We start from the raw sequence: 24851 nt of genomic DNA, 5'->3' as shown, positions 1-24851 counted from the left end.
ATATGGAATATATAATATTCCATTATATGGAATATATAATATTCCATATATATAATTCCATATAATATATATATATATATATATATCTTCTTCATCCATTCATCAGTTGATGGACATTTGAGTAATATTCCATTATATGGAATATGTAATATTCCATATATCCATAATTCCATATAATATATATATATATATATATATCTTCTTCATCCATTCATCAGTTGATGGACATTTGGGCTCTTTCCATAATTTGGCTATTATTGATAGTGCTGCTATAAACATTGGGGTGGATGTGCTCCTTCAAATCAGTATTTTTGTACCCTTTGGATAAATACTTAGTAGTGCAATTGCTGGGTCATAAGATAGTTCCATCTTTAACTTTCTGAGGAAACTTCACACTGTTTCCCAGAGTGGGTGCACCAGTTTGCATTCCCACCAACAGTGTAAGGGGGTTCCCCTTTCTCTGCATTCTCGCCAACATTTGTTGTTTCCTGAATTAATTTTAGTCATTCTGAGAGGTGTGAGGTGGTATCTCATTGTGGTTTTGATTTTTTCCCCCTGATAATGAGTGACATTGAGCATTTTTTCATGTGTCTGTTAGCCATGTATATGTCTTCTTTGGAGAAACTTCTGTTCGTGTCTTCTGTTACCTACAAGTATTCATTTCCACAAAGAATGAAATCCTGTGTGCTATACTCTTTATGTAAAACTTGGTCTGGTAGGGGGTCAAAAGGTATAGACTTTCAGTTATAAAATAAGTAAGTCACGGGGATGTAATGTACACCATAATGACTACAGTTAATAATACTGTATTGTGTATTTGAAAGTTACTAAGAGAGTAGATCTTAAAAGTTTTCACCACAGGGGCGCCTGGCTGGGTCAGTCAGTGGAGCATGTGACTCTTTTTAAAAAAAAATTTTTTTAACGTTTATTTATTTTAATTTTTTTTTCAACGTTTATTTATTTTTGGGACAGAGAGAGACAGAGCATGAACGGGGGAGGGGCAGAGAGAGAGGGAGACACAGAATGGGAAACAGGCTCCAGGCTCTGAGCCATCAGCCCAGAGCCTGACGTGGGGCTCGAACTCACAGACCGCGAGATCGTGACCTGGCTGAAGTCGGACGCTTAACCGACTGCGCCACCCAGGCGCCCCAATGTTTATTTATTTTAGAGAGAGACAGAGCACAAGCAGGGGAGGGGCAGAGAGAGAGGGAGACACAGAATCTGAAGCAGGCTCTAGGCTCTGAGTCGTCAGTACAGAGCCAGATGCGGGGCTTGAACACACGAACCGCAAGACCCATGACCTGAGCCAAAGTTGGATGCTCAACCAACTGAGCCACCCAGGCGTGCCCCCCCCCCCCACTTTTTTTAAAAAATGTTTATTTATTTTGAGAGAGACCATGCATGACCGAGCAGGGGAGGGGCAGCGAGAGAGGCAGAGAGGCTTAATCTCATGAACCATGAGATCATGACCTGAGCCAAAATCAAGAGTTAGACATTTAACTGACTGAGTCACCTAGGCACCTGGAGCATGTGACTCTTGATCTCGGGGTCGTGGGTTGGAGCCCCATGTTGGGCATAGAGATTACTTAAATTAAAATCTTAAGGGGCGCCTGGGTGGCGCAGTCAGTTAAGCGTCCGACTTCAGCCAGGTCACGATCTCGCGGTCTGTGAGTTTGAGCCCCGCGTCAGGCTCTGGGCTGATGGCTCAGAGCCTGGAGCCTGTTTCCGATTCTGTGTCTCCCTTTCTCTCTGCCCCTCCCCCATTCATGCTCTGTCTCTCTCTGTCCCAAAAATAAATAAACGTTGAAAAAAAAAAATCTTAAAAAAAAAGTTCTAACCACAAGGAAAAAAATTAACTGTGTGGTGATAGATGTTTACTAGAATTACTATGGTGGTATATAAATATCAAATCATTATGTTGTATACCTGAAACTAATATAATATTATATGTTAATTATATCTCAATTTAAAAAAACCTGGTACAAGTGAAAGTTAATTAGATAAAATCAACTACTTAAGACCAAAACGGGAGTATTACATGGAAGAAAGGCTCAGAGACCAAGCCATGAAACAACTGTGGTTTCATAATTTTTTTTTTTAATGTTTATTTATTTTTGAGAGAGACAGAAACAGAATGCGAGTGGGTTGGGGCAGAGAGAGGGGAGGCACAAAACCCGAAGCAGGCTCCAGGCTCCGAGCTGTCAGCACAAAGCCTGATGCGGGGCTTGAACTCACGAGCTGTGACATCATGACCTGAGCCGAAGTCAGATGCTCAACCAACTGAGCCACCCAGGCGCCCCAAAACATCTGTGGTTTCATACAGGTAAAGAGGAAAACTGAGGGGACATGAAAACTCCTAGCCTGGTAACTGTTTTTTTAATTTTTTTTTTTTAATGTTTATTCATTTTTGAGAGAGAGAGAAAAAGAGAGAGCGTGCAAGGGGGAGGGGCAGAGAGCGAGGGAGACACAGAATCCAAAGCAGGCGCCAGGCTCTGAGCTGTCAACACAGAGCCCTGGGTAGGGCTCAAACCCATCAGCCGCGAGATCATGACCTGAGCTGAAGTTGGATGCTTAACCGACTGAGATACCTGGGCACCCCCTGGTAACTGTTTTTCAATTAAATCATTTATTTATTTATTTAAGTTTATTTATTTAGACAGGTAGCCGGTCTCTCAAAATAAATAAATAAACTTAAAAAAAAGAAAAAAGTAAGCCAACTCAGCTCAGAAATAAACCTTTGTGTAATTAGTCAACAATCTTCCACAAGGATGTCAAGACCATTCAAATAGGAAAGGATGATCTCTTCAATGGTATTAGGAAAACTGGGTATCTGGATATCCACATACAAAAGAATGAAGTTGGACCTGTATCTTCCACCACATACAAAAGTTAACTCTAAATGGATTAAAGACCACATATATATGGTTTTTCTCTCCCTCTGCCCCTCTCTCCTGCTCACATGCTCTCCCTAAAATAAAAAAAATAAGAAAAAAATCTACAGCTCAACAAAAAAATCAAGCAACTTGATTAAAAAATGGGCAAAGGACTTGAATAGACACTTCTCCAAAGATCACATACAAATGGCCAACAAGCGTATGAAACGATAGAAATGCAAATCAAACCACAGTGAAATATCACCTCACTATCAGGATGGTTATCATCATCAGGATGGCTACCATCAAAACTAAAACACCCAGAAAATAACAAGAGCTGGTGGGGACGTGGAGAGCTTAAAACCGCTGTGCACTGCTGGTGGGATTATATGACACAGTGGGAAACAGTATGGTGGTTCCTCACAAAATTAAAAAAAAAAAAAAAAAAGAAACTACCATATGACAGCAACCTCACTTCTGGGTATATATCCAAAGGAACTGAAAGCAGGGACTCAAAAGATTTATTTACACAACCCATGTTCATAACAGCAACTATTCACAGTGGCCAAGAGGCCAAAACAACTTAAATGCCCATCAATAGATGAATGGATAAACAAAATGTGGTATATACATACAAATGAATAGTATTTGGCCTTAAAAAAAAAAAGAGCAAAACATGAATGAACCTTGAGGGCATTATGCTGAATGAAATAAGGCAGTCACAAAAGACAAATACTGTATGATTCCAGTTATATGAGGCATCTCAAGTAGTCAGATTCACAGAAATAGAAAGTAGAATGGTGATTATCAGGGGGAGGGAGGAAGGGAGAGTTTGCTGTCTAATGGTTATAGAGTTTGAAAATGTTCTGAAGATCTGTTTCACAATAATATAAATGAACTTACTACTTAAGTATACACTTAAAAATGGTTAAAATGGCAAATTATACGTTACGTGTTTTTATCACACACACACACACACACACACACAGCTAAGTCAGAAAACGAATTACATTCTTTGTAGCATTAATTTGTGCTAAAATAAACTTTACAGAATATATGAACCACAAGATAAATATTAAAATATAAAAAATTTTATACTCAGAAAACTTTGTTACCTGCAACAAATCCAACTACTAAATCTTTTCCAGTAGTAGAACGTTGACCTTTGACCCAGACTGCTTTGAGACTATTAAAAGTGTAGAAATAGACAAAATTGGAGCAGCACAGACTGGAGATAACTGGAAACCACCCTCGATATGGTGCCAGGCTAGAGGAAAAACACAATAAGCCAAGTAAAGATGCTGGACAAAAGCCAGTAGAAAGGGGCAAAGTCCCAGGAAAAGCTGATCATTCACATATTCTCGAAGTTCACTTCTGTATTACAACATGCTCCAAACTGCACATATATTTCATATTCTGAAAGATACCCAAACCAACTACCATTAATGATGCCAAAGAAACAACACACTTTCAATGATTGATTTTACTGATTTCCTCCCATTGATTTCCTTTAGTAAGTTACTATGTAAGATTAGAGACAATTTCTTCATGGCTATTAGTAAATGTGGCATCACTCACATTTTACTACAAGGTAACAGCATTTAAAATGAAGAAAATATAGATAGCAAGTATAAAAAAAAGAAGTGGTTGGGCGAGTGTTATAAGGGCACAGGAACATGGCTGAAGGGCTCCTACTAGCCACACCTGGGACAATTTAAGCACCAAAATAATATCATATAGTAATCAATTATAAGCCACGGAAAAAGCAGGAATTTTTGAGTTTAATACTGATACTAAAGTTTCTTTTCATAGACTGTTTATAGTTGCAAGAGAGGAAAAATTATTCAGTGCTAACCCAAATCTGAGAAACCATAATTAAGCAATGATGGGCCAGTGGACAATATGTGACTCCAGATGTGATATCCTAAGGACACGATATCACCTATGCATTACTCTGGCCAAGAATGCAGAGCTTCAATCTAATCATAAAGAACTGTGAGGCAAAGTTAAAATGAGAAGTATGTTATTAAAAAAAAAAGGGAGGGGAGTTATATTCTTTAAAATTATTAATGTGATAGGGGTAAAAGCTTTGATGTATGGTGTGTACCTTATTCTTAAATAATTTTGAAAAAAGTTTGTGTGGTGTGTGTGTGTGTGTGTGTGTGTGTGTGTAACAGAGAAGAGGGAGGGTGAGAAGGGAGAGAATATGAGCACAGATGGTAAAATAAATGGGAAAAAGTGTAATAGGTCCATCTGCATAAAGCATATACTGATATTCTTTGTACTATTTTTAGTTTCATAATTTTTTGTGAATTTGAAATTATTTCCAAATAAAAAGTAAAAAGAAAACAACCAAAAGAAGTACATAATCTGTCTGAATATATCATAGAACAAACTAAATTATCACCTTCTTCAGCTCACTGTAAAAAACAAAACAAAACCATAAAGCATTGGTTTCACGGAAGACTCTATGATCAAGAGTCAAAATGGCCAACCACAGAACTTCAAGGAGGTGAAAACAATTATGTACTTATAAGTTGGGCAATTAAAATCCACAACTACTGTAAGGCTGCGAGGACGGGAAGAGAGAGTGCAGATTTGCCAGAAGCCTGGCAATCTCCCAACGGGCTGCCTGCTCTAACAAGGACGAGCAAGGTGGTTGGTACTCACAGGCCTTCTTCCTTAATGATCTCCAGGAGCACCATGTGTGTAGTTTTGGACTTTCTTTTCTCATCAACTATAAGATGAAAGAATATACATTTAAACTAAATCTGAGAATTATGATCTTCAGCATCAGCAAGTTTCACTGAAATGCCATTTACCTCACCTGAGCGATCTCCCGCCCTATTTGAGCTCCTTAGCTTGCCTCAGAACTCAACAACCCTCCTTGTTCCCATGTGCTCAATTCCCAACTGTGGATCCCTTGGGTTTCATCTGGTATTCACGAACCATAAAGCATTTTAATTCAACACCTAATTTCCAAAGCAAAGGTGTGACAGGAGATCTGCTATTTCATAAGGCTTATCTTGTTTGGGGCTTTTTTTTTTTTTTTCAAAGTCACATATTCTCGTTTTTATCTTAACATCTTATAAAGTAGAGTGGAAATAAATTACCATCTCCCTGTTAGGGAAGAGGCTACAGACACAAAAGCTGTGAAGGACACATGTAGTTGGCAGCAGGGCCAGGATTAAAACTCAAGTTTTCAAAGTTTTAGGCTTGTGCTCGGTTTCCTAACCTAAAAACTAAAAGGTCTCAAAAGGATGAGAATTGGGGCACCTAGGAGGCTCACTCAGCACCTAAGAGCCTCGCCCAGGAGGGCTCAAACTTGGTTCATGAGTTTGAGCCCTGCGTTGGGCTCTGTGCTGACAGCTCAGAGCCTGGAGCTGCTTCAGATTCTGTGTCTCCCTCTCTCTCTCTGCCTCTCCCCTGTTAACACTTTGTCTCTCTCTCAAAAATAAACATTAAAAAAAACATTACAGGGAAAATGGGTGACAGGCATTGAGGAAGGCACTTTTTGGGATGAGCACTGGGTGTCCTATGTAAGTGATGCATCACAGGAATATACTCCTGAAGTCAAGAGCACACTGTGTACACTGTATGTTAGCTAACTTGACAATAAATTATATTAAAAAAAAAAGAAATAAAAATAAAATAAAAGACAAATGCAACGATTGTAAAAAAAAAAAAAAAATTACAAACAGGTTTCACCCTTTGATCCAGCAATCTCATTTCTGGGAATTTATCACATTGAGCTTACAAAAACAAAGCAGCATATGAACAAGTCTATTCTACAAAAGAGAAGAAACCACCCAAGAATCTAGAAAGGGGGAAGGGTAAACAGGTTATGGAGCATCCACACTATGGAACACTCTACAGTCAGAAGGATGAAGAAGCTCCCAAAGCATTGATTTGGAAGGCATTTACAATATGCTGTTAAGTGAAAAATATAAGGTGCAGAACAGTGTAGCAAAAAATGCTTTTTGTGTAAGAAAGGGAGAAAACTAAGAATGTATATATTATTTTTTTAAATATTTATTTATTTTTGGGAGCGTGCAAGTTGGGGAGGGGCAGAGAGAGGGGGGCAGAGGATCTGAAACAGGCTCTGCGTTGACAGGCTGACAGCAGCGTGCCTGATGTGGGGCTCGAACTCAACAACCTTGAGATCATGACCTGAGCTGACATCAGACACTCAACCAACTGAATCACCCAGGTGCCCCTATATATATTTTTTTATTTGCTTGTTATTCTATAACAAAACTCTGCAAGACTATTTGAGAGATTAATAAAGACATTATCTGCAAGGGAGAGAAGAGAGGGAAAGAAGGGGCAGATTACAGTGAGATTTTCCACCATACTGTGTATCGTTTTATAGATTTTTTGGCTTTTGAGTCATGTGAAATTATTACCAATCACAAAACTCTAAAATTAATGTAAAATAATAGCCATGAAGGGTTTTATTGTAGGAATTAGTTTATTCAAAGCTAATCTTACTCTTTTATTTCTTCATGTAAGTTCTGGCACAGGTTTATAATTTCAAGTTGAAAAATACTGAGGGAAAAACAAGCAGGAATTATAGAGGGTTGCACAGTCCAATAATGCAAAAAAGGCAAACTAAGACTACATGCCCAATTTAGCAGTGACAGTGGGTGTTTGGCTTCAATGCATTTCCTATTTCTTCTCTGTTCTCTTTTGAGAAGATCTACTCCCAGCAAAAACTCTCCACATTGTGCCTTTAAAAAGTCATATTGTTGGGGCTCCTGGTTGGCTCAGTTGGTAGAGCATGTAACGCTTGATCCTGGGGTTGTAAGTTCGAGCCCCATAATGGGTGTAGAGATTACTTAAAAAAAATAATAAAATCTTTTTTAAAAAGTCATATTGTTTATTGGAAAGAATTGTAATGATTCTAAAGTACTAAAGCAAGCCCACTCAGGTTCTCTCAGATTAGAGAATGCTTGAGGCTATGACTCATTTATGAACGCCTCTCTGTTAACGAGGAAACAGCACTGATGACCAGTATTTAAAGTCAGTGGAAAAGGACAAGGGTAGATCCCTAACAAAACAGATATTCTTACGTTACTAGAAAAATTTGTTTGTTTCCTGACACCAAATGAAAAGAATATGATGCCTACAAAAGTTACTTACCTTGAAGTCGAAGTCGAGCTGTATCCAAGGGAAAGAATACTGTCATTGCTGTCACACTTCCCTGAAAAATTTGAAAAGACTTTAGCCATTATAGTTTCACAAAAATAAAGAGCCACAACTTTTAAATGAACAAAAGTTCATTATTAACCGGGGGTCAAATCAGATTTCCAGTGAACAGACATATACAATATTGGGATTATTTCTGTTCAAGTTCTAAAGTTATACACTTAAACACAAGTATTTCATTTTCCAGAAGAAATCTTTTTCTCTCTCATACTGAAAAAGAAAATGAAGTGGGTCCCTGAAGAGAAAAACATAGAGGTTTGCAACCCAGGACACACATAAAAAATAGCAGATAAATTGATTTTTTTAACCTTTTATAGATCAGTTGCTGTTCCTATTCTCTGATAACCTTACAAGCCAAAATATCTAGTAATAAAACAGATAAATACTTCTAGTCTCTTTGCTTAGTCAATATATTTACCACAAAGTAAAAGAGGTATAAAAATCATATTGTTCTTTATAATAGCTTTGTTTACTTGTGTTTGAAATAAAATAGGGACAATCTCAGCTCAATATTCTATAAATAATTCATCCAGGGTAACACAATGATAAAAATTATCAGGGAAAGAAGCCAGCAACCGGTCTTTCCATTCATAAAGCCTTATGACAGATAAAAACCACAAGCATATAGTTAGGGATGAAATTATACAGATGAAATCTCCAGGTGGGTTTATGGTTCTCAACCTAGATGGAGGCCCACTGGTATATATTCTCAGGCAGAGTATCAAGTTTTGAGCTACTGATCTAATAATGGTTATGTACAATATTTTAATCATGGTAACAACTGGAAATTAGGTCAACTTTATAGATAAGAAGAAACATTTGCCAGATCGCTTAGCTATTTAAATAGGTCAGCCTGTTTGACAAGGAAGAGCACTGTATTGTCCTATTAGAATGCTTCAAACCTCAGATTGAATGTTACCACCCCCTACCTATCAGGTTACATTACGATATGTTGTTCATGCTCTGTGTTCCCATGGCACTTGTTTATATGTCTCCTCTACAGGATTATAAGACTATTCACTCTATCTCTTTGTATAACATAGATTAATGAAATATTTATTCAACTTACCCTTCAGTTATTTATGCTTTTTTGATGACTCCAATATAAATGTTCTTTTCTAGTAAGGACTAGGTAATATTTGATGTCCCAAGGAACCCTGGACCTACAAAGGCTTATAGTCTACAGAGATGCTTCTGGCATCCTTGCTCACGTTACAGGCAATTTCCAAGAAAAATGAGGACTGCAAAGCTGGACAATGCTTACTAAGGTTATTAAGGCTGTGGCATTTTTTTTCCTATTGCATAGTACTACGTGTCCATGCCGGTATTGCATAAACGGGGCATTTCAGGCAGAAAAATCCTGTCTGGAAACTTTTTCAAACAACTGGGACATCTCCATTCCTCTTCCTTGCCAGCTTTAAACATACACCCAAAGTTCCTAACTTAGAAACCCCTGCCTACCTACCTTGAAATCTTAAAGGGAAAGATAAAGAGAACAGCCAGTCCAAAGAGCTCAATGGTCTATTACCTCCTCAGGAACTAACATAAAAAGTTCAAATCTAGTAAAACGAGTTCAAATTTAGTAAAACTAAAAAAACTTTTTAAAATTTATTAGTACTGGAATTGTTTCTCGGCCTTTTGACTAAGATCAAGTGTAAAATTTATTAGTAGTGGAAAGACTAGATCAAGATAGTGAACTGAAAACCCAGCATTGCCTCCTCCCTCATTCCAATCACTAATAATCACAGAAAAGGCTTATATATGAAAGTGTTGTATAGAAAAACAAAGAAGGGTCTATTGGTGGACCAGAAATTAAAAGGATAGCAGTGAGGCTATTTTGAAAGAACTCACAGACAAAATGCACAGGAGATAGGTGTGGTAAGCAGAAATAACAGTCCCCTGAAAGATGTCCATGGCCTAATCCTCAGCACCCGTGAACACATTGTATTACATGGCAGGTTGCTGATCACCGACTTTAAAATAGGGAGATTATTCTGGATTATGTGAGTGGGTCCAATGTAATCACAAGGGTCCTTAAAAGTAGAAGGAGCTAGAAGAATACGTGGGAGTAAGGCAATGTGCAGGTTCAACCACTACTGATGGCTTTTAGACAAAGGGGCCACTAGTCAAGGAATACAAGTGTCTCTAGAAGCCAGAAAAGGCAAGGAAATGGATTCTCCCCTACAGCCTCCATTAAAGAACACAGCCCTGTGACACCTTTGATTCTAGCTCAGAAAGACCTGCATCCGACCTCTGACCTATGGACCTACAGATATAAAATCTGTGTTGCTTTAAACCACTTAATCTGGGGTAATTTGTTACAGCAGCAATAGAACTCTAATACAACAGGATTACTACAAATGGTGAGAATGAGCATTGGGAAGCAGAAGGGAGCTCTGGGGTGACTTTCTGGTTGATTAGTTGGGTACCCTAACAACTGAAGTCAGGTGTCTCAGTCTCAGGTGGTTTATGTCAGGAACACTCAGTCAGAATGGGGGAAACTAGGAAAAACTCTTGAGACCAGAAAGCTTGCCATTGTCATACCCTGCGGGAAGACAATGCCACCTTTTCATCACATTCCCCTGGAGGCCAGCAGCAGTTAAACATGCATAGGCAGGGGGGAGGAGTGTGGAATGGGGAGGAAATGAAAAGCTTACCAGTTTTACCTATTTAAGGAGAAGACACAGACACAGACACACACATTTATTCCAGGTTTTGTTAGAAAACCTAAGTATACATGTGAGAGTTAAAAATTTAAGGGTGAAATGAGGGCTTCCATTTCCAGCAATATGGTGGTCTAGACAACATGGTGCAAAATACCTAGTACTGTTACATAACATAAAAAAAATATAACAAACATCCTTTAAATGCTTAGCTGAGCTCACAAGAAAGTAAGGGAAATCAACTGGAGGCAGAAAGAAGAGTAGAAACCCTCAGAATTAAGCAGATGCTGCCTTTGGTCGCCTAAGAATTTTTTGCCAGTCTAATTGATCAAGTGGCTTCATTACCACTTGTAAATTGAAGTGGAATTCACATAACGTATATTAACCATTTAAAAGTATGCCATTCAAGGCGCCTGGATGGCTTGGTTGAGCGTCCGACTTCAGCTCAGGTCATGATTTCATGGTTGGTGAGTTGGAGCCCCATATCGGGCTTGCTGCTGTCAGCACAGAGCCTGCTTTGGATCCTCTGTCTCCCTCTTTCTGCCCCCTTCTGCTCGTGCTCTCACAAAACACACACACACACACACACACACACACACACACACACACACACAACAAAGAAACACTAAAACAAAAAAACAACAAAAAAACATTTAAAAGTATACCAGTGACATTTAGTATATTCACAATATCGTGCAACCACGACCTCTATCAAATTCCAAAAGATTTTCATCACCTCAAAAGAAAAGCAGGCATGTTCTATTTCCCCCTCCACTCAGCCCTGACTCTGATATTTCATATAAAAACACTCATGCAAAATGTGACCTCTTGTGTATGACTTCTTTCACGTAGCATAATGTTTTCAAGGTTTATCCACTTTGGAGCATATATCAGTACTTCATTCCTTTTTATGGCCAAGTAATATTCGATTGTGTATATATACTACGTTGTGTTTATTCAAAACGTTTTGGAATGATACAGACGTAGGAGTTGCACAACACTGTGAATGTACTAAGTACTGCTGAAATGTACACTTTAAAGTTTGTTTTTTAGTAATCTCCACACCCGATATTGGGCTTGAATTTAGGACCTCGAGATCAAGAGTTGCATGCTCTTTGGACTGAGCCAGATGGGTGGCCCTGAACTGTACACTTTAAAATGGTTAATCTTATATTATGTGAATTATACAATTGAAAACAAAAACACTTAATCCTCGCAACAACCTGATGAGGTATGTACTAGTATTCTCTCCATTTTACACGAGGAAAAAAAAACACCAAGAAGTTTTGTAACTTTTCCTAAAGTTATACACTTTGTAAGTGGCAGAATCTGTGTCTGAACATTGACAGCCTGGCTCCAGAGTTCACGCTCTTAACCACTGTTGTAATTAATACCTGAAAAAAATTTTACTAATATACTACTAAAAGTTACTGGAAAAGAAAAAAAAGGGGGCTAGTATGGGACCTATTTTAGGTGTCAAATCTTTTTTTGTGTACCAGTCTGGAAACTCAGCATAGAGCCCGGTATAGCATAAACCCTGAACTTGTTAAATTCATGTATGACTGTATGCACCTATAAATAAACCGAACATCCATGAGAAAATGTATTCAAAATGCTAAAGATAAATCTGGAACACAGCTATTCTGTGCATTGGGGATTTGCTATATTTGTCTCCTCACCAAGCAAACACACAGATGACTGCTTTCGTTTTCCTAAGCAGCTGCTACCTGAAGGACAATATTTATTATAGATGCGAGTCTTATGCCAAGCTATAAAAGCACATGACTTTTTAGAATTTGCATTAAATTCCTCTTTCATAAACAGTGGTTTTTTTCTCCCCTCCCTAGGACTGTCTGTTCACTGACATAAAATTAGAAGGCACAAAATACTGAGACGATAACCACGATGTACAATACTGTTGTGCCAGAGAGGCATAAAAATAAATCCATTATTTTGAGTCCCACAGAATTCTAACCATCTAAGTGGGAGTTCTACTGCTGAACATTAATTACAATTTAAAAGAATCCATTTCCAGAGAAACAACCTTCTGGTGTCTCACCAGGAGGAAATATTTTTAGTTACAACTTTCTACCATCCCTCTCTGGCATTTAACCATTAGATCTTGGGAAATAAATTAATTCCTACATCAGTGGCACCTGGATCACCTTGTGTGGAGTCCTGTCACCTGAGAACTGAGGAGTCTGAGCCAGGATGGTGAAGAGGTATGCCCAAAGCCCGAGTGACAGAGGCTGAGTCAGAACCCAGAGCTCTCGGACTCCTAGTTCCCTGTTCACGGTTCTATCTTATTCTCAATCTTTTTTCAGTCAAGACATAAATGATTTTTAACTTGACTCTTCTCTTCCACTTATCAAAGTGAACACAATACGGGGTGCCTAAATGGCTCAGTCAGTTAAGCATCCAACTCTTGATTTCGGCTCAAGCCATGATCTCATGATTTCCAAGAGTGAGCCTTGCGTTGGGCTCTGCTGACAGCATGACCTGCTTGGGATTTTCTCTCTCCTTCTCTCTCTGCCCTTACCCTGCTCATGGTCACATGCATGCACACTCCCTCTCCCAAAAATAAATAAACTTCAAAAATATAAATAAAAGTGTACACAACACACACACACAATCTGGGAAACTCACACACACAAAAACTTAACAGTGAATATGTGAGGAGAGGAAAGGAATTAAAGGTAACCCCATTTCCCTCATTGACCCTCCACGTAATTATTAACTTTTTTTTAACAATAAGCACGTGTTAGTTTTAGCTAACACATATTTAGTTTAGGCAAATACATATTTTTAAAGATATCAGAATACAAGAGAATATAGCTTAGGAATTCTCTAAGTATGGTCTGGGGCTCCTTGGAAGTCCTCAAACACTTTGTAGGGGTCCGCAGGATTAAAAGTATTTTCATAGGAACACTATGACATTATTTGCCTTTTCATTCTCATTTGCTCACAGCATGTAGTGAAGTTTTCTAGAGGGTACAGGCTATGTGATATTGTAAGAGACTGAATGCAGAAGCGGATACAAGGAACCAGCTATCTTCTCTTAGGTCAAACATTAGAAAGGTTTGCAAAAATATATAATAATAATGTTGCTATTTTTACTATTTTGGGGAAAATGATTTTTTTAATGTTATATTTGTTAACATGTAACAGGTTTAATATTGTTAATAAAGAAATACCTAATGACTTCTCAATTTTAATTTCTAATAAATATTGATAGTTACAACCACATAAACAAAAGCTCTTCAGAGTCTGCAATAATTTTTAAGAGTATAAAAAGTTTGAGACCGGGGCGCCTGGGTGGCTCAGTCGGTTGAGCGGCCGACTTCAGCCCAGGTCATGATCTTGCGGTCCGTGGGTTCCAGCCCCACATCGGGCTCTGTGCTGACAGCTCAGAGCCCGGAGCCTGTTTCAGATTCTGTGTCTCCCTCTCTCTCTGACCCTCCCCTGTTCATGCTCTGTCTCTCTCTGTCTCAAAAATAAATAAACATTAAAAAAAAAAGTTTGAGACCAAAAAGTTTGAGAACTGCTGTTACAAACATGCCGCTGAATATGATAACTGTACATTATGAACAATTATTTAACGCATCACTTCTAATATCCCTTTCAACTGCATTATGCCATTGTGACATCAACTGAAAACATCAACTACCTTTGGGCTGGCCACTGTCCTCTCCAGGAAATTCTCTAAAAGGCAAGTAACTCTAGGGGGTGCCTGACTCTTGGTTTCAACTCAGGTCATGATCTCACAGTTCGTAGGATCAGGTTCTGTGCTGACAGCGCTGGGCCTGCTTAGAATTCTCTCTCTCCCCCTCTCTCTCTCAATAAAAAGTAAACATAAAAAAAAAATAAAAGGCAAGTAACTCTAAGAAGAATATGTATAGCCTACAATTATCACCTTAGACCTAATCATTTATTAAAGGATTATTTTTTTTTTTAATGTTTATTTGAGAGAGAGACAGAGTAGGAGAGGGGCAGAGAGAGACATAGGGAGAAAAAGAATCCCAAGCAGGTTCCATGCTGTCAATGCAGAGCCTGACATAAGGCTCCACCTTACAAATTGTGAGATCATGACCTGAGCCTAAATCAGGAGGCAGAGGCTTAACCAACTGAGCCACCCAGGCGCCTCTCTTTTCCATTCTTTGGGTTAATTTTGATAGAATTAAAATTTTTTTTAATGTTTACTTATTTTTGAGAGAGAGAATGCAAGCAGGGGAGGAGCAGAGAGGGGGACAGAGGATCTGAAGAAGGCTCTGCACTGACAGCAGAGAGCCCAATGTGGGGCTCGAACTCACCACCCGTGAGATCATGATCTGAGCCGAAGTCAGATGCTCAACTGAGCCATCAAGGCACCCCTAAATTTGATATTTTTACCTAACTTCTTGAGACGGATGCCTAGTTGATTAAGTCTTTCTTCTTTTCCAAACTTGATTTAAAGGCTATTCATTTCCAAGTGTTTTAGCTGTGTCTGATAGGTTTTTTTCTTTATGACTCAGTGGTTTTTAATATATTCACAGAAGTGCAATCATCACCACTAACTCCATTTTAATTATCCCAAAAGGAAACCTGTACCCATTAGCAAATACTCTCCATTCTCTCCTTCTCCCACACCCTGGCAACCACTAATCTATTTTCTGTCTCTATTTGCCTATTCTGGATAGTTCATATAAATGGAATCAAATAATACATGATCTTTTGTGACTGGCTTCTTTCAAGGCTCATCCATGTTGTAGAATCAGAACTGCATTTTGTGTTATGGCTGAAAAATATTCTGTTGTATGGACACATCACATTTTGTTTACCCATTCATCAAGTTGATGCATTTGAGTTGCTTCCACTTTTCTGCTTTATGAATAATGTTGCAATAAACATTTGGGTACAAATTTTTTGAATATAGGTTTTCAATTCTCTAGAAGTAGAACTGCTGGGTCATCTGGTAACTTTAACATTTTGAGGAACTACCAAATTATTTTCCACAGTGCTGCACAATTTTAAATTCTCACCAGTAAAATATGAGGTCTCCAACTTCCCCATAAATTTGCAATACTTGTTATTATCTGTCCTTTTGATTATGGCCATCCTGGTGGGTGTGAAATGGTATCTCATTGTTGTTTTGATTTGCATTCCCCTGATAATTAATGCTGCCAAGCATCTTTTCACGTATAGTGGTCACTTGTATATCTTTATTGGAGAAATGGCTATTCAAATCCTTTGTCTATCTTTTAATTGGAGTATTTGCCTATTACTGAGTTGTAGGCAGTCTTTATATATTCTGGATACTAGACCCTTAACAGATATAGGACTTATAAATATGTTCTCCTATTCTGTTGTCTTTATTTTCTTGATGAGGTCTTTTCTTTTTTTTTTTTTTTTTTAACACTTTATTTTGTTTTCTGAGAGACAGAACGTAAGCAGGGGAGGGAACAGAATCCAAAACAGGCTCCAGGCTCTGAGCTGTTAGCACAGAGCCCGATGTGGGGCTCAAACCCATAAACGCAAGATCATGACCTGAGCCAAAGTTGGACGCTCAATCGACGCCCCTTGTGATGGGGTCTTTGAAGCACAAAAAGGTTTTAATTTGAATGAAGTGCAATACACATATATATATATTTATTACTTGTGCTTTTGGTGTCATATCCAAGAAACCATTACATTAGGTCTGTGGTTTATTTTGACTTAATTTTTTTGTATGGTGTAAAGTAGGGGTCCAACTTCATTCTTCTGTGTGTGGATATCCAGTTGTGCTTGCAACATTTATTAAAGAGACTACTCATTGATTTATCTTGACATTCTTGCCAAAACTCAAATGAACAAAAATTGAGGGTTTCTTTCTGAGACTCCCAATTCTATTCCATTGATCTATCTACCCTTATGCCAGTACCACACTATTTATTGTTTACTGTAGCTCTGTATTAGGTTTTGAAACTGGGAAATATGAATCCTTCAACTTTGTTCTTTTTCAAGATTATTTTCACTCTTCTGGATTCTTTGCATTTTCCTATGAATTTTAGGACCAGCTTATCAATTTCTACAAAAAGCAAATTGGAATTTTGATAGGGATTGTACTGAATTGTAGATTCTTTGGGGGACTATTGCCATCTTTATATTGTCTTCCAATCAATGAACATGGGATGTCTTCCCACTTATTCAAGTCTTTAATGTTTTTCAATGATAGTTTATATTCTTCAGTGTACCAAGTTTCAATATGCACTATCTGCACTATCACTCAGTTCTAAATATTTTCTTATTTCCATTATGATTTCTTCTCTAACCCATAGATCTTTCAGAAATGTGTTTAATTTCCAAACATATATGCTTTTTGTTTTAAGTTACCTTTTTGTTGTTGGTTGCTACTTATTGCACTGTGGTTTAAGAACTCATTCTGTACTATTTCAACCCTAAGTTTTGTTTTACAACCAAGTAAGTGGTCAGTTTTGATAACTTTTTCATGTTTGGCTTAAACAGAATGTGTATTCTGCAGTTGTTGGGTACAATGTTCTGAATATAATATGTCTATTAGGTCAAGTTTGTTAAATACATTATTCAATCCTTTATATTTTTATAGCCCTCCTCACTTGTTTTATCAATTACTGAGAGATATATTAATATCTTCCATTTTGATGATGGATTGGTATATTCCTAAATTTTTGCTTTAAACATTTTGAGACTGTTATTAGATGAACACAAACTTAAAACTGCTTTATTTTGCTGACATACTGAGTTTTCTCAATGATATAGCCACTGCTATAAAGTCTATTTTGTCCGATGTTAATAGCTTTCATTTGGTTAGTATTTGTCTGATAGGTCTTTTCTTATATTTTTGCTTTCAAACTTTCTGCATCTTTTTTTTTCTAAACATATCTTTTATAAATTGCATTTTTCTCTTTTAAAAACCAATCTAGTACATTCTCTTTTAACCAGAGCATTGAGTTCATTGACATTTATTTGGATTTAAAGCTGGCATCTTAGGGGTACCTGGGTGGCTCAGTGGGTTAAGCATCTGACTCTTGGGTTCAGCTCAGATAATAATCCCACGGTTCATCGAGATAGAGCCCTGCAATGGGCTCTGTGCTGACATAGAGGAGCCTGCTTGGGATTCTCTCTCTCCCCCTTTCTCTCTCTGCCCCTCCGCACTCTCTTCCAAAATAAATAAACAAACAAACTAACTAACTAACTAACTAACTAACTAACTAACTTAAAAACAAATAAAGCTGTTGGGGCGCCTGGGTGGCTCAGTCAGTTAAGTGTCCAACTTCAGCTCAGGTCATGATCTCACAGTTCGTGAGTTCAAGCCCCGCGTTGGGCTCTGTGCTGACAGCTCAGAGCCTGGAGCCTGCTTCAGATTCTGTGTTTCCCTCTCTCTCTGCCCCTTTCCCACTCGTGTTCTGTCTGTCTCTCTCTCTCAAAAATTAAAAATTAAAAAAAAAAAACCATTAAAAAATAATAAAGCTGCCATCTTATTTTGTGTTCTCTGTTGCTTTTCCTGCCCTTTCCTGCTTTCTTATATGGCTAGAGGTTTTTGGGTTTTTTTCTTTTTACTTAATTTCTTCCCTCTAGAGAGGTATGTGTGTGTATAAAATTTTACAAGCTATCCAGTTATTACAACACAAAAAATTCCTAACTTATCAATGCTAAAAACATTTAATATGATTATCCTCCTCCCAAACAATAGACATTTAATTCCATTTACTCCCACCCCCCTTCCTGCTATTGTTATCTACTTTAATTCTAACTTCTTTTGTTTCTTTTTTAACGTCCACCAATGAGTTGATCTGTTTTATCATTTAAAGTTGTTCAGATTTAGACACATGCAATATTTTACCACTTTTTCTACTCTTCATCCCTTCTTCCATCTCATACTTTTCATCTAGCATCACCTGCCTTGTGCATGAATAACATCCTTTAGAATTTCTTCTCGTGAGGATCTTGCTAGTGGCAAAGTGTTTTTGATGGTCTCAAAATGTCTCTATTTCACGTATGTTTTATTTATTCATGTTTTTTAATGTTTATTTATTTCGAGACAGAGAGACAGAGCATGAGCGAGGGAGGGGCAGAGAGAGAGGAAGACACAGAATCCTAAGCAGGCTCTAGGCTCTGAGCTGGCAGCACAGAGCCCAATGCGGGGCTCAAACTTGTCAACTGCGAGATCATGACCTGAGCTGAAGCTGGACGTTCAACCAACTGAACCACCCAGGCGCCCCCATTTCGCATACGTTTTAAAGATTTTCACTGGATATAGCATTCTAGGGCGATATCATCTTCTCTCAGCAAAGTGAAGAAAACACTCCACAGTTTTCTGATTACAATCGCTGCAAATGAGAATCAGGGGTCAGCTATCGCTAATTCTATCTTCAGTTGTGTCTAATATATTGATAAGCCTGTTTTTATTTATTGATAAGCCTATTACTCAACTTCAATTATCAATTTACAGCTATGCACTAATTATCTTACCTTTAAATTTTTATTTGATCAAAACAAAAGCATGCACATAGTTTTAAAAAATCATGTAATACAAATGGCAAAATACAGTAGTTCCTCCCCACTCTTCTCCATTTTACCCAATTTTCCTCCCCACAGGCAATTATTTTAGCATCTTTTAGGTGTTTCTTTTGAAATTTAAATATCTCCACATAATTAAAAAGTATCCCAATATCTTTTGATTCATCAATGTCAGACATTATTTATCGCATATTATAGACAGTGAGAATTTAGCTCTGTTCTACTACCCTCTTCATGTCCCATCCTTCTAAGAACTGTGATTTTGCTTAAATAAGTATTCAGCGTTCCCACGACTATCATGCTTCCACTCTCAAATTTCAGTCATTTTACTTTTCATTTCTAGATATTCTATTTGGTTAACTTTCAAGTATGCTTAGCCAATCTTAGTTTCTTGTACCCTCACACATATTTGGTAGTCTTTCTTTCTCCTATACATACTAAATAGCTTAAGATTGTGACTGAAAATTCCATTTTCCGATTGTTGTTGCTGTCTGCTATGTTTTTGTTCACAATGCCTTGTTTCTCTGTGAGTTTAGTTTGAACTGCTCATTTCCCTGACAATTTTATTTTGGGGCATTCTTTTAAACATCATAATGTGCTTCTGGAAAGGATTTCTGCAAGGCACTTTGGGGTCCCACACACCTGAATCACTTCAAGTTCAATTACTGGCTTCAGGTTTTCAAATCATCCAAGTAGTGAGAATTCAGGCTGCAACCTAAGAGGGAAATTTCAGTGGTGATTTCCCTACTCAAAACAGTGCCAAGACTGGAGACAGCTGATATTCCTGGGGAGGAGTAAGATTATTTTCCATTCATGTCTACAGCAGATTCTATTGGGATTCCAGGTTTACTGGGTGATCTGCTACTGGACTTCCTGTCTACAGGCAGATTGGGTTCCTTCTCTTCTCTGTATCTCTGAAAGCTACAAATCTAAAGCTCATGTTTACCTGCTTAATCACTTCTTGCAAGGCAAATGTTCTCTTTCCCTCTAGGTCCTGCCTTCACTCACTCTCTAGTCTGAGAATTCCTTATCTTGTCACCTTATTAATGCTTTCATGTTGTCTTAAGAAATATTTTATACAGGGGCGCCTGGGTGGCGCAGTCGGTTAAGCGTCCGACTTCAGCCAGGTCACGATCTCGCGCTCCGTGAGTTCGAGCCCCACGTCAGGCTCTGGGCTGATGGCTCAGAGCCTGGAGCCTGTTTCCGATTCTGTGTCTCCCTCTCTCTCTGCCCCTCCCCCGTTCATGCTCTCTCTCTCTCTCTCTCTGTCCCCAAAATAAATAAAAACGTTGAAAAAATTAAAAAAAAAAATTTTTTTATACACAGGCACCTGGGTGGCTCAGTTGGTTGAGTGTCCGATTTCAGCTCAGGTCATGAACTCATGGTTTGTGAGTTCGAGCCCCACAACGGGCTCTGTGGTAACAGCTCAGAGCCTGGAGCCTGCTTTGGATTCTGTGTCTCCTTCTCTCTCTGCCCCTCCCCTGCTCATGCTCTATCTCTCAAAAATAAATAAATGTAAAAAAAAAAAAAAAAAATTTTTTTAAAGAAATATTTTACAGGTTTTTTTTTTTTTTTTAATTATAAAGGGAAGTTTTCAGGAGATGCTTTGATTAGTTCCTTAGTTAGAAACCAAAATCTCATTTTAAGTATTTTACAATGGACTATTGCTAGTCTTGGCAAATAAATATTTTTAAATCTTTGTGAATGTGTTTATTCCTTTGCTGTTTATTCAATTTTGTTCTTATTTCATGATAAAATTGTGTAAGGGCAGGTTGGTAACATATTCACATTTCAAATCTATTACTACATAACATCACTCATAGCATAACACCACTCTTAACATGTTCCCTGGACATTTAACAAGTGAACTAAGAAACGTATTTCTACTTAATACCCACCTCCAAAAAATTTATAAAATTTAGTACAGTAATACTAAACAAAAGAAAATCAAACGGACATTAAATAGTACCATTTTACCCTGTATATAAAAATCAGGAAAACGACAAAATCAAGAAGGAAAAAAGCCAGAAATCTAAATTTAGACCTTTACTACACAGGTATCTCATTAAAATACATGCCAAAGGCCTTTTAGGGGGCCATCCAAGTAACCAACCACAAGAGCTCTCAACCTGAAAGACCAGACCACAAATACAACCAGTAAAAAGATGGAGGAGGGGCACCTGAGTGGCTCAGTCAGTTAAGTATCAGACTCCGGCTAAGGTCATGATATCATGGTTTGTTGAGTTCAAGCCCTGCGTCAGGCTCTGTGCTTACAGTGCAGAGCCTGCTTGGACTCTCTCTCTCTCTCTCTCTCTCTCTCTCTCTCTCTCCCTCTCCCTCTCTCTCTTCCCCTCTCCCACTTGTGCGTGCTCTCTCTCTCTCAAAATAAACAAACTTAAAAAAATGGAGAAGGGATATCTGCCAGAAGATCTAAAAGAATAGTATTTTCTGATTTATTGGATATGGATTGTAAGAGAGAAGGGAAAGTCATAAGAAATGAAGATACCATTGACAGAATTAGGAAAGTTATTTGAGGGATATAGTTTTTTTTTTTTTTTTAATTTTTTTTTCAACGTTTATTTATTTTTGGGACAGAGAGAGTCAGAGCATGAACGGGGGAGGGGCAGAGAGAGAGGGAGACACAGAATCGGAAACAGGCTCCAGGCTCCGAGCCATCAGCCCAGAGCCTGACGCGGGGCTCGAACTCACGGACCGTGAGATCGTGACCTGGCTGAAGTCGGACGCTTAACCGACTGCGCCACCCAGGCGCCCCGAGGGATATAGTTTTAAGAAATTACTAGTTCAATCTTGGACATAGTGACTTTCAGATGGCAATGAATTAAATTAACTACTCTCTCACCTGATGCTTCTAATGCTATTGTGCATCCTGTGTACAAAATTCTATTACACAGCAATCACTGTACTGTATTTAGTTGTTAATGAGTTTGTCTTCCTTATTAGACTATGGGCACCTCAAGGGCAGGAACTTAACAATTATTAATGACTAAATAGCAAAAAAAAAAAAAAAAAGTCTTTAGGCAGTTGGTAATAGCATACTACAGCTTAAGGACACAGATCATAGCTAGAGATAAAAATGGCAAACCAAGTCACATACACCAGTTTCAGCTTAGGGCATTTTTGTTTCTCTCTGTTGTGAACAGTCCCATAGTCAGCACCTGGATTCCTTAATAATGTATCAGCATCTACATTTCAGGTTACACATCCCAAATATAGTGGTTTATTCATTTATTGACCTGTAAAAGGTCAATAAACATTCAAAGTCTATTTTTTTATTTGGCCAACATAAACACACATGCCGTTGAGCTGAAACACCTACCACCACAAACAAGAGTCAGAATGAGACGATAGGGTAAACTTGGTCAAGATGTGGTCCCCTAAGCATGTGCAATCTTATGGGAATAACAGGGACACACACACATATAGAAGTAGAGCATCATGCCTTTAAAGGACAACAACATTTAGGTTAGCTTACCAACCAAGTCACCAAATTCAACCATTTCCAAAATGTTAATTCACCCCTGAAGGATGAAAAATAGTCAAAAAATGCAATGCCAGTTCCAAAGTCAATTTCCAGAGAGGAGTCTAGAAATGGTGGTTGAGTCACAACACTACTGAAATCAGTGTACAGCATCCCCTGAGGGAGTACATGGCATTATTTGATAAAAGGGCTATTTTAGAAAGAAAAACAACTAAAATACATTTTCAGTGGTAGATCTCAAGCTAATGAAATCCCAAAGATTGAAAGCTACTCACTGTGGCTTTCATATTCAAAAATGTTATTTACCTATCAGAGTTAGTATGTCTTTCCCTTGATAAAGCAATCAAGCAAATTCTCATATCCATACACAGAGTTAAACAAAACTTTAACATACAAGTTTAACATACAAGTTAAACAAAAGGCCTAATAGATAATGAATGCACCTAAGAGTCTTATGGAAAAAAGCATGAGCTTTGGGATAAAACAAACCAATGTTCAGGTCCCAGTTATAGTACATACTATAAATAACTTCAAATCTCCATGCCTCAATTTCTTCATCTGTAATTTTATGGCCAATACATAATTATCAAGGATTGCTGTGAGAAGTGAGAAATAATTAATAAAAAGCACCTAGCATCATACCAGGTACACAATGGGCACTCAACAAATGTTGGTTCCTATATCCTTTTTATAGCACCTTTTAGTACTAGAACTCAATATTAATCAGGACCCTAAAATTAGTAATGGTTACTTAAGTTCCTTCCAAAAGAACAATTGTAATTTTATTTATTAAAAAAGAAAGAATAACTACTCTTTCAGAAGACACCTCAAGAAGGTAGGAGAGTGTACAGTATAAAATAATAACTAAAAAGTCCAATCAAGTAAGAATGAAAAAAGTCACCGTTAGGAAGTCAGTGATCAGTGACGGCCTCTGGAAGAGTAGTTCCAGTGGTTAGCCTGGATGAGTAGGAGAGGTAGTAAGCACAGAATATCCTTTAAGTAAACTTAGGAGAACCAGCAGCAGCTAAGAAAAAGGCAGTCTCTGGGAGCCTGGGTGGCTCAGTCGGTTAAACATCCTACTCTTGACTTTAGCTCAGGTCATGACCTCATGGTTCATTTAAATCTCCACGCTGAAGTACGGAGCCTGCTTGGGATTCTCTCTCTCTCCCTCTTTCTCTCCCTCTCCTGCTCACACACTTGTGTGCACATTCTCTCTCTCTCAAAATAAATAAATAAACTTAAAAAAAAAAAAAGAAGGGGGTGCCTGGGTGGCTCAGTCAGTTAAACATCCAGTTCTTGATTTCAGCTCAGGTCGTGATCTCACAGTTCCTAAGATTGAGCCCTGCATGGACTCTGTGCTGACCACCTGGAGCCTGCTTGGGATTCTCTCTCTCTCCCTCTCTTTCTGCACCTCCCTTGCTCGCTTGCTCTCTCTCTCAAAAAATAAACTAAAAAAAAAATTTTTTTTAAAGAAAAGAAAAAAAAGAAAAAGGCAAGTCTCCAGACCAGACTGGTATGACAGGACAGGGCTAACCATGTTTGAGGGCTGAAGGGAAGCAAACACTGGAGAGAGGTTAAAGCTCTAGGAAAGAAGTGAAAACTAATGGAGTAAAGTCCTAACACATAATTGGGGATGGAGTAAGGGGGAAGGGTCAAGATCAAAGGTAGCAGAGACTGGATGTATCTGTTTTTCCTGAGGCCAGCAGAATATAGGACATATGGGTACAACTGCAATTGATTGTTTAATAAGACAAAATGGAAAGTGAGAAACCTCATCCCAAGAAGCCTCTATTTTATCTAGGGAATAAAAGGTGAGATTACCTGCTATAAGTGAAAGGACAGAGTTAGTCATATGAAGAGAGAACAAACTTCACTTGTATTTAATTTCTGAAACTGGGTACAAATACTGTATTTATATTTACAAGAATATATCGGAAAAATAAATAAATTATGGCCTTACTACACTTCTCCAGATACTGCACTAGGTTCTCTACAAGTGTTACCACATTTACTTCTCTGGGAACCCCAGTAAGCTCAGAAAACTCAGGTTCAGAAGAAAACATAAATGACCCAAGATGACATTGATAATTTTTA

The 24851-nt window shown here is 38.1% G+C and overlaps 1 protein-coding gene across 2 annotated transcripts in view; it reads right to left on the bottom strand.

Annotated features, from left to right (window-relative positions):
* SLC25A17 (solute carrier family 25 member 17) overlaps positions 1-24851 on the bottom strand; it is a 47965-nt gene that overhangs the window by 13796 nt on the left and 9318 nt on the right. Inside the window, exons 2-4 of one of the 2 annotated variants that reach the window (XM_040490740.1) lie at positions 8016-8076; positions 5544-5610; positions 3989-4140 (exon numbers count right to left, since the gene is read on the bottom strand). In XM_040490740.1, coding sequence (XP_040346674.1) covers positions 3989-4140; positions 5544-5610; positions 8016-8076 — 280 coding nt within the window. The remainder of the gene's footprint in view (positions 1-3988; positions 4141-5543; positions 5611-8015; positions 8077-24851) is intronic. The other variant, XM_040490741.1, reaches the window with a different exon arrangement.

This window comes from Herpailurus yagouaroundi, unplaced genomic scaffold, assembly GCF_014898765.1.
Source record: "Herpailurus yagouaroundi ecotype Mexico unplaced genomic scaffold, PumYag 182, whole genome shotgun sequence".
NCBI classification, from domain to species: domain Eukaryota; kingdom Metazoa; phylum Chordata; class Mammalia; order Carnivora; family Felidae; genus Herpailurus; species Herpailurus yagouaroundi.
This window is presented reverse-complemented; position numbering and strand designations above follow the sequence as displayed.